At 34.1% G+C, this 16,079-nt stretch overlaps 3 protein-coding genes across 5 annotated transcripts in view; 2 read left to right on the top strand and 1 right to left on the bottom strand.

Moving 5' to 3' along the window:
- LOC310739668 (protein HID1-like) overlaps window positions 1–16,079 on the bottom strand; it is a 484,702-nt gene that overhangs the window by 406,356 nt on the left and 62,267 nt on the right. The window lies entirely within an intron of this gene.
- On the top strand, window positions 1,351–9,390 carry LOC310739720 (5-hydroxytryptamine receptor 3A-like). Its single transcript, XM_083565922.1, has 10 exons — window positions 1,351–1,785; window positions 1,861–1,957; window positions 2,080–2,216; window positions 2,364–2,408; window positions 3,654–3,760; window positions 3,897–4,066; window positions 6,684–6,805; window positions 7,071–7,281; window positions 7,685–7,807; window positions 8,637–9,390. The coding sequence occupies exons 1-10, from the start codon at window positions 1,753–1,755 to the stop codon at window positions 8,876–8,878; spliced, it is 1,287 nt and encodes a 428-aa protein (XP_083422048.1). The 5' UTR covers window positions 1,351–1,752; the 3' UTR covers window positions 8,879–9,390.
- LOC310739718 (5-hydroxytryptamine receptor 3A-like) lies at window positions 11,680–15,846 on the top strand. 2 transcript variants are annotated; one of them, XM_083565920.1, is made up of 10 exons: window positions 11,680–11,731; window positions 11,827–11,887; window positions 12,071–12,228; window positions 12,333–12,377; window positions 12,466–12,572; window positions 13,388–13,557; window positions 13,704–13,825; window positions 14,347–14,557; window positions 14,699–14,854; window positions 15,316–15,846. In XM_083565920.1, the coding sequence occupies exons 2-10, from the start codon at window positions 11,833–11,835 to the stop codon at window positions 15,570–15,572; spliced, it is 1,281 nt and encodes a 426-aa protein (XP_083422046.1). In that variant the 5' UTR covers window positions 11,680–11,731; window positions 11,827–11,832; the 3' UTR covers window positions 15,573–15,846. The 2 variants fall into 2 exon arrangements, with proteins under 2 accessions (XP_083422046.1, XP_083422045.1); XM_083565919.1 differs by having other exon boundaries at window positions 11,703–11,887.

The raw sequence follows: 16,079 nt of genomic DNA, 5'->3' as shown, positions 1-16,079 counted from the left end.
ACCCCATCAATATTAATAACTGACAGAGGACGAACGTGACAGAACAATGAGTGGGCAAATCCAAAATCCTGATACAAACAGTATGTGTGTAATGAGCTTCACTGTGTATTATACTGTATGTTTTATTGTCTCCATATTTTAATAGATTCTAGTAAGCCCAGTATCATGTTTTTGTTTTATCAGGCGTAAATAGTAATTCATTATTATGTTCTGTAACTCCCTCCACCCCTAGTGAGACTGATTGTCTCTTTATTGCATACAGATGCTGACCCTAGAGTTCATTCTCCCATACTTTTGCTGTCTGGAGCAGTGGTAGCTCAGTGGTGTATTCTTTTGGCTACTGATCAAAACCAAAGGTTGAAGCCCTGAGACTGACAAAAACAAATAAACTGACTGAAAATAAATAGTGTACTTCCTATTCATATCTACACAGAACCAGATGTTATTGCAGCTGTATTTTTGTATTAAATTATAGAGTTCTCCACTGTACTCAGGACTCTGTTGTAGGAACAATCTTCTGCCCACCTGTTTTGTTTCCCAGTGTTGGATTCTACAACTTATTTCCCCTAATATAACCAAACCCAAATGTTTTATACAAATGTGTTGAATAAATAGTACAAGGATGCTTAAACTATATTTAAATTAGGTGGCGGGGTTATTTTAGGGGAAATAGAAGTTATAGAATGTGACAGAGAAAAGACAGAGCTTTACTGAACTTTTCTGTAGCTCTGGTACCCTCATCTTAGTAGCTTTCAGAATGAGACATTGTCCTCTGCTTGGCAACAACTGAGGACGATAGATAGATAGATAGATAGATAGATAGATAGATAGATAGATAGATAGATAGATAGATAGATAGATAGATAGATAGATAGATAGATAGATAGATAGATAGATAGATAGATAGATAGATAGATAGATAGATAGATAGATTTGGCTATATTTTGTTCAAATAAGGGAGGTAGGTAGAAATCACAGGCTATCTTGTACTACTAATATATCCTTAAAAAACATACTCTAGGGGCATGAGCTCTGGTTCTACTGAATCTGACTGTATAATTTTAAACAGCAATACATGAAATCTGTTTCAATAAATGTGTTTAAAGCAATACAAACAAGAGCTATGACACAGCTAATTTAAACAAAACTAGACATCAGGACCTTTCTTGGTGTTGACAATAATAGTAATGTAATAACTGTGGATCACACAACAACTGACTCATTGGCTGCTTTCAGGCAAATATTCCATTATTCACACTGTTTTTGTATCCATAATATCTAATTAGGATTGTACAAACCTGAACAATTTGTAATAGCTACAGGAAAACTGGATAAATGGTGACTGCTGTACATATACATTGAATTTAAAGCAAAACCAGTAGAACAGATCCCACCTGCCACAAGCCTTTAACTGTAAGTGATCTATTTACCCAACCATTATCAATCCAATCTAGAACCACAAGCCTTCCCAGAGAAAGCAATTGTAGAATTGTATTCACAAATACTGTTTACTGTATGTAGTATTCATAGGTGCAGTCTGAGGCAGATAAATGGGCTCCATGATCATTTGGCCTAATTCTCTTTACAGCACTGGTCAGATTACAAGGCTTTTATATTGTACGTTATAATGAATGAGCTATTCAGATGAGCTTCATGTTTTGTTGTTCGTAATGTTCTAGTAACTGATACGTCACAGAAGTTAGCAGTGCCTTTTAAAAAGCTGTCTAATTTTTGTTTGCTAGAAAGGTTGAGATGAGCTTCAGCTGGAATAGCTCTACGGAAAATGTAGGTCTTTTACACACAAATCTGACTTGATGATATAAAAATTTATTGGAAATAATTGTATTTTCTTATTTGCAGATGAAATTAGCTTTCTTCCCAGTTCGGTGTTCAAAGGCTAATATGCTATCTACACAGAGGATGCTGAAATTCCTCATTACAATGTCATTCCTTTTTGGTAAGAACTTTTGCTAATAAATGGGGAACTTCCTTTTATTCAGGTCAGATGCATTTAGAATGTTGTTTTTATAATTCCTGGTGTTTTGGAAATTTAATTAATTTGGTGATTTGTCATCTTAGGGCACACAACAGCTTGTGTGACACGTCGATGTCTGGCTAGTGATCTGACTAACAAAAACCTGTACAGTGCACCTCAGTCTTCAGATTGTATTATTAATGTGAACCTCACTTCCATCCAGTATGAGACACTGTCTGTTGTAAGTATAAAAGAAAATTTTAATTAATCATTAATTCAAGCATTATTTTCATGTCAATTATTATTTTTGCTTTATGCACCACATGGTGTAGTACATATAATAAAGATAAAAGAAAAATAAATGCACATTATTTTCTTTTGTTTGAAGAACACAAAAACCATGCAGTTCTCCAGTCGCGTTAAAATTACCATGGTGAGTACATTTTGTTAACCTCGTATGATTGGTGTTCTTTTTGGTGTTAAAATGCTCATCATTCAACTTGATCAAGAGGCAAGAGTTTAATGAAATGCATTCACATTCAATACGAGCTTTCAGAATGAGAGTCTGTGGTTTCTAATTTATTGTAACTGAGCAGATAACGTTTGTGATAGAAATATACCTGTTTTACTATTTGAATACAATATTTGGCACTACAACTATGTTAAAAATAGAGCAAACGATAAGCAAGAACTATAGACACGAATGTATTTTTAATGACATGGTGGCTAGCTATGTCACCTTATAACATTCATTTCGTAAAATTGACTTGAACAGCAAATTTAAGTTTACTGTATGCAAAGTTTTAGGTGCTCTCCATGTCTCCTGTCCATGCCCAGGTCTTCTAATTTCCTCCTAAAGCACGCTTTTAACAGAATTTGCTATTTGCACTTTGTGCCAAGTGCAATCAGAATAGGCTCCAGATAGATCACATACCTGACAGTGATAAAGCAATTTAATGAATTAATGAATGAAATGAATGAATGAATGAGTGAATTTTTTATTTGGGTTCTTTTAACAGACAGATTTGTTTATCTATTCCTATGCCCATGACACCTCTCAAGTCAGATGGTTTAGTAAAAAGCATCTAGGACAGCAGTAGGTTCATTAACTAACCACTAGGTGACATGGTGTGACCACAATATGGTTGCACTCTGGCTTCTGATCTTTAACACATGAGACTACCAGTGCAGTTTGTACAAGCAATGGCAGTCATATTATGACCATCATTAGTTGTTTTAAATCAAATTGCCAGGACTATAGACTTTATTTTAATCATTTTAATAATCTAACATTTGACAGTGTCCTCCAAAATAACCTTATTACTATGATAATAGTAATAGCTAATAGCTAATTTGTCAATCCATTTATGACTAGTTTATATTGTTATTTAGTTAGAAAGCTAAAATAGAATCTAGATAGCACAAAATTGTGCAGCTAGCCAAGCCAATACAACTCTATGAAAATAGTAAAGCAAAACTGAAAGAAAAAAAAATGTTGGAGGCCTGTGAAGAATATCCAATTAAATGGTTTCAAGCTTGAACACTTGTCGTGTATATATACTTGTCATTAATCACATACAAATATGTCTGTTTCTAAGACTCTGAGCTGTACAGAAAGGCTATATGGTAGTCACAGGGGCATAAATATCTAACACAGTATTGCTGTCTTCTGTAATAGGAGTGGACTGACCCAGACCTTCAATGGTCAGTGACAAATTACTCTTTTAATGAAATTATCTTGCCTGTTCAGAATATATGGACTCCTGATCTCACTGTGGAGAATGCGTAAGTCCAACCTGATTATTCATTTTGTTTGTGCAGTAGAAAGCAGTAGTTGTCAGAGAGTGCTAAGATATAACAAATATATATCAAATGTTACTATAACTGATACCAAACCATTTCTTTTCCATCTGTCTTTTAGAATATATGTGAGTGTAAAACCTGTTACGAATGATATAGTGGTGAAAAGTGATGGCACTGTAAACTATGCCATTGCCATGTACACCACGGTCGTGTGCAAACTCAACCTCCTCACCTACCCTTTTGTCCAAGGAGCATGTCCCATAGCCATCAATGGATGGAACCAAAGCTGTAAGTTTTGACATTTGCAGTTTACACTAAGTGATTCGACAATTGTGACAGCAATGCAAAGCATAAAAAATTATGCAAGTACAGTTCACATGAAACACTTGACTAGCTTTGACCATGGTATGCTTGTTGGTGGTATACATACTAGTCTGAGCATTTCAGAAACTGATGGGATTTCTACACAGTCTATAGATAAAAATAGGAATAGCAAGTAAAGTTGCATGCAGCATTTTTGTTGCCAGTGCCATTTACTTGATTAGTAGCTGGCAATGACAAGAAATGTATTGCATCATCTCAGCACATGGTACAAATGGTACCTACTGTGATGCTTACTGTGAGGATGACTATGATGGCAGAAGGCAGGTGCCATTACTGTCAGCTGAGAACAGGAATTTGAGGCTACACCGGGCAATAAAACAGAACAGCTAAACATTGGAAACTACACTGGCAATACACGATTTCAGCGAGCTTGTGCCCCTTCTTAGATTTCTAACTTTAGCTAGTCAGTTTTCCTTAAGGACAAACGGACTGTGCAGTTTGAGCCGCAAAAACTCCACAGAGGTTAGAAAACCTCTCTAGAGATACAGTGCAGAGGCAAGTCAAAATGAGCACGTGAAAAATTGCAGTTTCTTATGACAGTCTAATTTTCAGAATGAATTTATTTGATCAATAATAGAGAACATTCCTTTGGTGCACAATACAAGGACTATGTGAGTTGTGAAGTGATGGCTCTATTAATAAAAGCATGTTTTGCAAATATCAGGGCAGTACTATCATGCTAATAATAAACGTTATCTTTAGCAAGTATGAAATATGAAAGTATGAAAGTGAAGAATTTCTCATGATGGTTGACCTATTGCAAACCACTTGCTTCAGGTATCAGATGTCCAGTAAACAGAAAGAACTAAAGAACAGTGCGTATCCAGGGCGTATGTGTTTTTGCATTCCTTTAGATTGCATTTCTTATTCAAATGAAAGTAAATGTTCATTTACCATTTAAATATTCTGCTCTGAAGTCAATTCTTTTCAGTTCCTAAAGCATCAGAAACACTTTGTGTGATGAAGGATATTTGCCTGAAAAGTATAATGTAGTACAGCATAGTGTAGTATACTATATTCTATATGCCCAAAAGTATGTGGACATCTGGCTATTCCCAAACTGTTGTCACAAAGTTGGAAACATGGATGCATTTCTTCAGTGCAGAATTAAGATTTCCCTTCACTGGATGTAAAAGACACAGACCTGTTCCAGCATGACAATGCATCCGCGCACAAAGCAAGGTTCCTAAAAAAATGACCTGAACATAATCTCTTAAAACTATTAAAATATTTTTCTGCACAGTTTCTTTATATTTGATGAAATCAAAAAAAGTTATTGTAGAATGTAGAATACTTAGAAGAACTAGTTCTTGTTGTCGTTCTCATATATTCATGGTCCATTATGCATGCAAAGTGTGTTCAAGATGTATTACACTTGCTTCCAAGATACATCTGGCTTACTTAGTTGAAGTTTTGCTTTTTTTTGTGATAGCTCCATGTTTGTGCAAACAGTGTTGCACGGTAGAATTGGGGCACTACTACTGTATAGTAGTACTGTTATGTCCTTGATCTTATTTGCTTTGCTTTGTTTTCTTCCTGCATACAGGCACCGAAGAGTTTTCTTGCTCTTCCAGATCTTGCTTTGACTCCCACAGATTCCCTTAATGGCCATTTCTAAATGACATATATTTATAACCTTATACAGAATTTTAGAGATTAGTTAGATCCATTTTCTAATACCCAGTCTGCTGCTTAGGTCACATTTAATAGCCATGTACAAGGTTTAGAGGGAAATAATTTAGCTCTGGTGACCATTAGGACCCATGAGTTAATAAAGATCTGTGTCTTTACAACTGCAAGGGTGTTATACACATGGCAAAAATTAAATGCCCAAACTTTGCATTTGTACAAACTGTAACCTTCCCACTCAATATAGTATTATACACCAACCAGGCATAACTTTATGTATAACATCATGACCACCTGCCTAATATTGTGTTGGTCCACCGTTTGCTGCCTAAACAGTCCTGACCCATTAAAAACATTAACAACATTAACTTCTTTAGCAATTTGAGCCACAGGAGCCCGTCTGTTAAATCGAACCACATGAGCCAGCATTCGTTTCCCACGTACATCAGTGAACACCGGCCGCCCATGACCTTGTCTCCGGTTCACCACTGTTTCTTTCTTGGACAACTTTTAATAGATGCTGACCTCCACAGCCCGAGAACATCCCACAATAGCTGCAGGTTTGGAGATGCACTGATTTAGTCATCTAGCCATCACAATTTGGCCCTTGTCAAACTCGCTCAAATCATTAAGCTTGCCCATTTTTTCTTTGAGGACAAAATGTTCACTAATTTATCACACCCACTAACAAGTTGATAGATAATCGTAGTAATAACATTATAATGTCATCATTTTATACCTGGTTGGTGTATATTGTATTATTATAATTATTTTTTAAATAAATGTACAGCTGTAACAAGCAAAAAACAAAATTGTGTTTTTTAGTGTTATTTAATGACTGTCAAGCGTGAGTAACTTTGAATACTAATGTTATTATATCTGTGTGGTTCAGCTTGTGGGCTTAATATCCAGTATGGCTCAGTATCTGCAGTGGGAGGTGACGGATCTGAATGGAACACTGTGTCAGTGAACCTCAAAATGGAAAACAGCACAAACAACCAGAACTATATCAATGTAAATCATTTATTTATTCTGCCAATGAAGTTCTCAGTCCTGTACAAAAAATATTTTAGTGTATCTCTAAAAGAAAACGTTTAAAGCAATGATTCTTTTAAAAGATTCTTTCAAGATTTTAACTAAAAACTAAACTAAAGACATATGTGTGTATATTAACTTCAATATGTTATTTGGCATCCAGTGATCACATGTCAAGAAAACACCAATTTTTGACTTTGACCTTTATTACAACATTACATTTTTCACATTCTTACTTGATAAGGTCATTATGTCCAGCAACCCCTTCAATGCACTGGTGTCACTGGTCCTGCCTACTGCACTTATTATGATCGCCGATCTAGTGAGTTTTGCGTTGCCTTTGGATGGGGGAAAACGCAGCTCCTTCAAAATCACACTGGTGCTCAGCTTTACCATGTTCCTTGTCATCCTCACTGACTACCTTCCTAACAGTGGCTCATGCAGCCCTCTGATACGTGAGTATGTCTTTTCTTTAACAGAAATACCTTAGTATAATAATAATATATTCATGGCCATTTAACATCGACCTGTTTGCTGATTCTATTAGATTATTAATGAACAGGACACTGAATACAGTCAACTAAATTACTACACTTATCACAGAAATAAGTGAAATATATAAACACACAGAGGCATTGTATATTTTTATAACACAATTTATATATTTTTTAGGCATAAATGTTCTTATGTAGAGCGATTAAAAAGTATATGGTTTCAAAAACATTTCTCTGTTGACTTGGGAGTATATTTAGCATCAGTGTCTTTTCTCTTCTATATAATTCTAAATATAATTTATTTCTACAACTGTAAACATTTAAACAGAATCTTGAGGCTATAATTCCAATTTCCAATTCCCAGGTTATCACTTCTGCTTCTGCATGTTTGTTCTGGTGCTAAGTATGCTATTATCCATGGTGTGCACAAAGTTGGCAGCGGAGGGCAACATTTTCTGTCGACGATTTCCAAAGCTGAGTAAACAAGGCAGGTTCAACACAAAAATGACTACGATAAACATCAGACTTAAATTATCACAACATATACTGAACATACATGTACTTCACTTTTATATTACATTCTGCTACATAATACAAAGTAACACTAAATAGACACATACCTTACACTCTATGAACAGAAGTATTGGGACACCTCAATTCTAAAACTATATGTGGTTCTTCCCCAGTTGTTACCACAAAGTTGGTGGCGTATAGTTGTATAGGATTTAAATGTGGTAGAATTTTCCCTTCACTTTAACTTGGAACCCCCAAAGCCAGCTTCATTAAGATATGGTTTACATGGGTTGGAGTGGAAGATCTTGAGTGGCCTGCTAAAGAGCTCTGACCTCAATCTTAATTAACACATTTTGAATGAATTGAAATGCTGATTGCACCACAGACCTCCCCACCCTACATCAGTACCTGACTTTACTAACATTCCAGTGTCTAAATGAGTACAAAATTCCCACATTCCAAAAACTAGTTGAACATCTAGTAAAACAAGTTACTAACAGATAGAATGTAGAATATCTTTTGCACATATCCATACACGTTTACTTAATACACCCAAAGAAAAAGTTCTCATTTATAGTATAAACTAGAATTCTAATGCATTGTGAAATTGATTTAGAAGCATGATCTACATTATGATTGTGTGTTGCTATCAGAACACAGAGGTTGTATTACTATAACAGGAACAGTGTAAATTTTAAAGCAATATGCTAATTTATTGCAATTTTCGAGTGACCTTGACTGTTCAAAAAATGAAGGCCCATTTCAAAACAATAATATTTTCCTCTCACTCTCTCTCTGAATAGATCAAGCAGGAACACAGTTTGCTGACATGATTGCTGACGGCCAGTCTATCAAGAAAATTGTGAATTTTGTGGAGAAGATGGACAAACAGAGCAGCGATATCAAGTATAAGAAATCTTTGGCAGCCAAGTTAGACAAAATCAGTTTTTTCTCTTATATATGCCTAGATGTTATTTACAGTTTATGCGTGATTGTTTTTGCTAAATCAGATTCTTGTAAGGTTGACAACTTGGATTTCTGGTAAAAGTACTTCATTGCAGATTTCTGCATTGTAAATTATTCAATTAATTTTATTTGTATTATGCTTTTGAATGGACATTGTCCCAAAGCAGCTTTACGAAATTAAATAGAATGCAAATTACAATTTGAGCATAATAATGAATAATAGGGATATGTATCCCTAATGAGCAAGACAAAGACAAAGGTCCTTGAACAATACCGTGAAATGGTATTAGAATAAAACCTGGAGTGGAACTGGACTCAAGAAGGAACACCTTACCTGAGGGACATAGAATGTCCATTCATTATAGTTCCATCATTGTTGATGTCATCAACTTTTCATTGATGAACACTGGAATGCAAAACTGCTTATGACAACTGTTCCTGAAGCTCAAAACCTTTGGAACTATTATAATTTATCATATGCAAAATCAGTTAATATATACACTCATAAATCTAAAGTAATAGTGTATAATAAAGTAAATGCTACTTACTTACAATAGAATCATACAATTTACATAATGAATTATGTTCTCTGGACCATACGTGTTCTCTTGGCTTGTAATTGTTCACATTTAGCATACATTATGAGTGGATACTTATAGGTTCTTATTGATGAACTAATTTTAACGGCTGGGAAAGATTGCTTCCTTATGTGAGAGGGGACAAATATATATGCATATATATATATATATATATATATATATATATATATATATATATATATATATATATATATATATATATATATATATATATATATATATATACACAAAACCAGAATCCTACAGAGGTTTGTAAAGCACAGTAGTGGAAATCACAACCCATTATACGTGTTATTACGATTATTATTTACTTCTTATCATTTTTAGCATTTATGACTGGTCAATTCAATTTAATGTGTTTTATCCAAACCTTAATAGTTCAAAGGCATATTAGTCTATAGATAATATTGAAACCTAATTTATTTTAATTTGTTAATGAATAACATGTTATGCTTTTCAGCAGTTTATACAGTTACTATACATTATGTACTATAATGAACAGTAGAATGAGCAATAAAATGTTGCCTCATTCAAAACACAGCAGCACACTGTTTTACAAGTTGTAAAAAACAGCAACTTGTAGAAATCAGAAACTCCTCTGTCTTTAAGGTTTAGTGTGGGGATGTCGTAACTGTCAACTGTTATGACTCTGGGCTACTAATTAGAAGGGTGTAAGTTTAAGCCACAGTTTGAACAAAATGTTTCTGTTGGTCTCTTAAACAAGTTCTTTAATCCTCTCTGCTCCAGGACCACTGTATGATGGCTGACCCTGTGCTCTTACCCTTTTTTCATGTTAAGAAATAAAATTTCACTGTGCTTAATGTATATGGGACAACTAAAAGCACACAAACTGTTGTGTGCATTGTGTGCAAAGAGTTTGAGTTATAAGTGAGATTTGTCACTCATTATGTTACGTTATTTAATGTTTGCTGACCTGAAGACTATCATAGTGGAAAAATTCCTGATTATTAGAAAGCACTGTCACCGAATCCTATTTCTTAAATGTTAAATACATAAAGGTCTCAGCTGACGTTTATTTTCAAAATGTACATTCTAAGTTTTTGATTTATACTTTGTAAAGGATTCATTGTATCCCATGTAACATCTTTGTTTCTTGAATGAAGAACAGCCTCTGTTCACTCACTGCACAAAAAATTCCCAGGCATTCCGCATTTCATTTTATGATGGTTCCTGTACAACATTCACATTGTAATCTAATAATCACACAACTAATAAAACTTTAATGTTTCATGATTGCTTTGAAGCATTTGCATAATCCTTATACTGTGCTTTAAGCTGAAGAAGAATACATTTATGGGAGGCATCTGTCTGAATTTTTGATTGACTTCTCGATTTGTCTTTTGTTTAAGTTGTGATTTGGATTTACACTGAGAAGTTCATGAAACATTTCAAAATAATTTATGCATAGTCATTGCTCATATAGCAACTGTTAAACAACTCTTAAATTCTACAATGCTGAGAATTCATTACAGATTTATCATAGACAATGATACAATGGAACATCTTTAAAGAAGAGTAGAAGCAAATATCAGCAAATGTGAACTAAATGTGGATGTTCAAAATGCACAAACAGATCTTATGGTCAGGTGTCCTCAAACTTCTGTCATTACAGTGTAATAGTAAAAATAATAAAGCTAATTTAATACTATTAGCCAGCAGGTTTTTGGTTGCTTATTAGATACACAATGATGTGTTTAATAAAGAAGAACAAATGAATGAATGAATTTCAATTATACAGTAGCAACATATTTCCATTCTTCATTCCTCTGACTGTATTTTTCAGATAATCGACTTTATCATGGTTTCTTAAGTTTCATCCAGAACCATCCTGATATAAAATTTTGAAGTAATTTACATTGACTCACCATTTCACAAACTACATGCTGTGTTCTATTGAACTCTGTAATGAACTAAAACCCAAGGAAAATATCGTGAGATCAGATTCGTCTGCCTTTGTGCTTTTAATTGAATTCCAGCTGGCTAGAGAGTAGAGGTTGTAGAGGTGCACAAAGGTAATTAATGGGATGCTATTATATACCTGTGTGTTCAAACAACAAACAATTGCTTGTGTGGATCAAACAGTAATAGCCAGAAAAGCCAGAATACACAATTTTGTTCATGTTTACAGCGTAGAGGTTTAACTATGAGCTGTGTATATTGTTCAGTGTACACCATGTAAGCACGCAATAGAAAAGAATGGTGGCGCTTATTAAGAGCCATCTGACATTCCCCTTCCTCATAACACTGAGGAACTAATATAGAAGAACTGGAACCAAGCTGGGATGTTACGGTACATTCAACTCTTTTAAAAGGTATTTAAGTGCTATTTTCAACCTGTTCAAATTAACAAATATAAATTGATAGATACATCCAGGATACATAATTACTATGTGTTATGTTTGAACAGTACAGCATGGTGCCAGCTGAGAGAATCCAGAAACTTTCCAACATCATTTATTATTTTATTGGTAAGACATATAAGATTAGCTGAAGTGTTCTGGGAATGTGATTTAACTAGATTTTGTACTATCAGATAACTTTAAGAAATGAATTTTAGTGATTTAGTGATTTTACTGATTTTACTCATTTAATCTTTTTTATATAGTGAAAGTATTATATGAATATGTGCATTGCCTCTGCTGTTTTCTAAGTGTGCTCCAGCTTTACAGTTGGCTCTTTGGCAACGTGCGTCACACGTCGTTGCCTGGCTAGCAAGCTGATTGCAATGCAGCTATTCAGTCCTCCGATGCCGCCGGAATGTACTATTACTGTAAATCTTACATCCATTCAATATGAGACCCTGTCTGTGGTTAAGTATCCACCTGCTATGATCTCTATGATTATTTTCATCAATAATTTTCTTCTTAGCATTATTGATGATTGACTCGTATTTTCTGCTTTTGTTTGACTTAGAATACAAAATCCCTGCATTTCTCAAGTCGTATTAGAATTGATATGGTAAGAATTTGGTTCCTCATAATAGACATATGATAATAAAGGGCTAATAATTGGACAGAATCTGGTTTTATCTTTCTTTCTTTAACAGGAATGGAACGACCCAGACCTTGCATGGACAGACACGGCATACAATTTTCCAGAAATTATGATGCCAGTTGACACAATCTGGACTCCTGAACTAACTGTAGACAATGCGTAAGTTAATGTTTCTTCTTTGACTGGTGTGTTTTTGTGCTTACTGTCATGGGTAAAATTTGTTGTTATAATATGCGTAAGGAACAATTGTATATGCTTTTGCCAAAGTGTAAAATATAAATAACTGTGCACAAAATCTATTAATATTACATGAAATATCAAAGGGTATTGCAGTAAGGTATTGAATTGTGGCAAATGATCAAAATTCTAACTCGAATTATTAACTAGTTCACTGGTAATGTAACATAAATAAAAACTGTTTAAACAAAATGTATTCCATTTATATACAAATAGAATAATTGCTCAAACTTTTTTTTTTTTTTACCTTCAAAATGATTCTATTATTTTGTTATATACACTATATGTACAAAAATACTGGACCCCTGACTATTCAGCCATGTGGCACTTCCCAAACTGTAACCTTTGGATGCAGCAGCATTATATTTTTCCCAATTTTCACCCTTCACTTGAACTAGGAGACCCAAACTTGTTTCTACATGACAATGCTTATAAGACAATGATTTACATTGGATGGATATTTTTTGACAGATTTTGAGTGTCCTGTACTAAAAAAAAAAAAAAAAAAGAGCTCTGACCTCAGCCCTACTTAGCCTTTGGCTTTTGACTACACTTGAAAGATCTAGCAGAAAATCTTCACAAAATAGTGGAGGTTATTATAACAGCAAATAGGAAACAAATATGGGGTGGGATGTTCAAAAAATGCATAAAATCTTATGGTCAGGTGTCCATAAACTTTTGTACATATTGTGCATACGTTAAGCACAAGTTTTTATTCCGTCTCCCTGTGAATGTAGAATCAGCACGAATGTGAAGCCTGTCTCCACTGATATATTAGTGAAACAAGATGGGACTGTGCAACACGCTATCCAACTGTACATAACTGTGGTGTGTGGAATCAACCTTTTTACCTATCCTTTTGTACGAGATGGGTGCCCAGTAGCCCTCAATGGATGGAGTGAAAACAGTATGTTAAAGATTTGATTTATTTAAAATAAAATAATCTGAGATTAAATTCATTTAATTGCAGATGGAAAAAATTCGACATAAAAGCATTATAAAATATTGATATTAAAGTGCTACCAATTGAATTTCACATTTGTATTGAATTAGCTTGTGGCCTACGCATCCTCTATGGGCATGTGTCATCAGTTGGAACAAATCGAGGCGAATGGATAACTTTGTCAGTGGAGCTAAACCAGGACAAAGAAAGGCTGGACCGCAATTATCTCTATGTAATTAAACCTATTGATTGTTATTTTATAAAGAGAAGTTTATGGAATTGTCTTCACATCTGGCATGCTAGTTAGGTATAAACTATGAATTATGAATTAAAAATGTATATTCTTTCTCTATTTATTTCTGTGAAGTGCTTGGTGCTAATATTAATTATTTAAACTGCTATACATTGGCACTGAATTGAAATTGTTTTCATAATATTAGTGTATGCTTCAGGCTAAAGGATGTAAGGCCAAAATACATGTTTCTTTGGTCTGGGCTCGTTTTTGAAATGTATTGGCTCATCTGTAAATCTGTCACCTTGTAAAGGCTAATCCTTTAGTGTCAATAAAAAAAGGGCTTTACAATGATATTTTTTAATGAACACTATTAGAAATACTATTACTATTAAAATTATAATTCTAATAATTCTAATAGTAGTCAGTTATATAAATATCTTTTCCCCTAATTTTTCTTTTTCAAAAGCTTCCAAATTACTCAAAATTCTCTAATTCACGCTCTTTTCTGAAATTCTCAGGTCACTATGTCCACCAACCCGTTCAATACAATAGTGACACTCCTTCTCCCCAGTGCACTTATCATGTTAGCTGATTTGGGAAGCTTTGCTCTGCCACTGGAAGGCGGAAAACGCAGTTCCTTTAAAATCACACTGGTGCTCAGCTTTACTATGTCCCTGCTCATTCTCACCGAAAACCTGCCTGACACCGGCCTCTGCAGCCCCCTGATCCGTGAGTCAAATCCTGGCTTCATATAAATGCCACTGATTGTTTTAGACTACCAAATGCAATATATAATATTTTATATTAGAAATACAATAAACCTAGGAAATGTGTACAATTGTAATGTAATGTTTGGTTTGCATTCACCAGGTTATCACTTTTGTTTCTGCTTGATCATTTTGGTTTTGAGCTTGCTGTTATCCATGGTGCTCTCACGATTTTCTGACAGTGGTGCCATCTTGCCCAGGAAGCGACAAAAGCCATGCGAATCAAGCTACATCAACCGCAAAGATGGGATAAAAAAGGGTAGGCCATAAATGCAGAGTAAATATTGACAAACTGCAAACCATATAAAACATGTACCATATCCTGTAAAAGACTTTTCACATTTGGTGCAGATTTATTTTCATATGTGATTTTTTTTTATTCTTGATTCATTTTCGTATAACGCACATGGTTTTCATTTTTTCTGACAGAATCTTCTTACAAAATAAATAATAATTATTAATAATTATATAATTAATCTAATTCCAAACCAGGTGCAATGGCTTTACCTAAAGTTGTACATTTAAATTTATACTGATAGACATCCTATTACACTTTTACATACGATCCAAAGAGACTTTCTGGTTGTAAACCAAGATTATGTGATTTGGAGAGAGACCTATTCAGAAACCCATTCAGCTCGGATCTAACCAAAAAATATAAACAGCCGAAGCTGAAAATACAGTATATAATTTAGGAACTCTGTGTTTTCATTTGGACAGATATGACCCTGAATGGTATGTCTACAATCTCAGATGAAGTGACTGCCAAGGACGCTTCAATCCAGAAAATTGTGACTTTCGTGGAGAACATAGAGAAAACGAATGAGAAGACAAAGAAGAGGCATGAATATGCAAGTCGGTTTGACAGAGCCTGCTTCTGGGCCTACCTTTTCCTTGACATTGTTTATGTCATTTGTGTGATTGGTATTACTAGAACAGAGTTTTGTAAAATCAACAATTTCGATTTCTGGATGTAATATAACTATTGTTGAGGTCATAAAGAAAATATATTATATTAAAAACAGATATTATTAAGCAATGATTTGAGGGAGTTCTAACACATGTCTTGCAATCCATTCTTTAAAATAGTTCTGTAAAAGACTGTTTCCCAGTCCCTAAATATAAAGTATCAATTAGTTGTAGTCTTTGAAGAAGGAGGTCTTATAACATTATTATTTACATCCTGCTATTATATAAATATTACCATAGGCATATATTTAATGCTAAATTTATAATGTTGTTCATTGTAAATACTTGGTCTATATTTGTTTTTATTCATTTTATTAATTAATATGAATAGCAGAACATATATATTTAAAGAAACATAGCATGTATATTTCCATAGTTATATTTAATGTTTTTTTAGATAAGATGTATCATTACTATGCATTCTTTTTCTCATAATTTCAACATTATAAATGATGTACAAATTGCAAACTAATAAATAATTGCCGCCACGAGTTTACAGGTCTCAGCCTCAATTT

This window comes from Silurus aristotelis (genome assembly GCF_946808225.1).
Source record: "Silurus aristotelis genome assembly, chromosome: 17".
Lineage (NCBI taxonomy): Eukaryota > Metazoa > Chordata > Actinopteri > Siluriformes > Siluridae > Silurus > Silurus aristotelis.
Note: the sequence above shows the minus strand (reverse complement) of the source record. Positions and strands in the feature narration are given on the sequence as shown.

Coding starts and splice junctions, on each gene's coding strand:
- LOC310739720 (XM_083565922.1), top strand. CDS start 1,753: ATGAGCTTCAGCTGGAATAGCTCTACGGAAAAT. Junction 3,761..3,896: donor GATCTCACTGTGGAGAATGC/GTAAGTCCAACC, acceptor TCTGTCTTTTAG/AATATATGTGAGTGTAAAAC. Junction 7,808..8,636: donor TCCAAAGCTGAGTAAACAAG/GCAGGTTCAACA, acceptor CTCTCTGAATAG/ATCAAGCAGGAACACAGTTT.
- LOC310739718 (XM_083565919.1), top strand. CDS start 11,815: ATGTTTGAACAGTACAGCATGGTGCCAGCTGAGAGAATCCAGAAACTT. Junction 14,558..14,698: donor CCTCTGCAGCCCCCTGATCC/GTGAGTCAAATC, acceptor TGCATTCACCAG/GTTATCACTTTTGTTTCTGC. Junction 14,855..15,315: donor CAAAGATGGGATAAAAAAGG/GTAGGCCATAAA, acceptor TCATTTGGACAG/ATATGACCCTGAATGGTATG.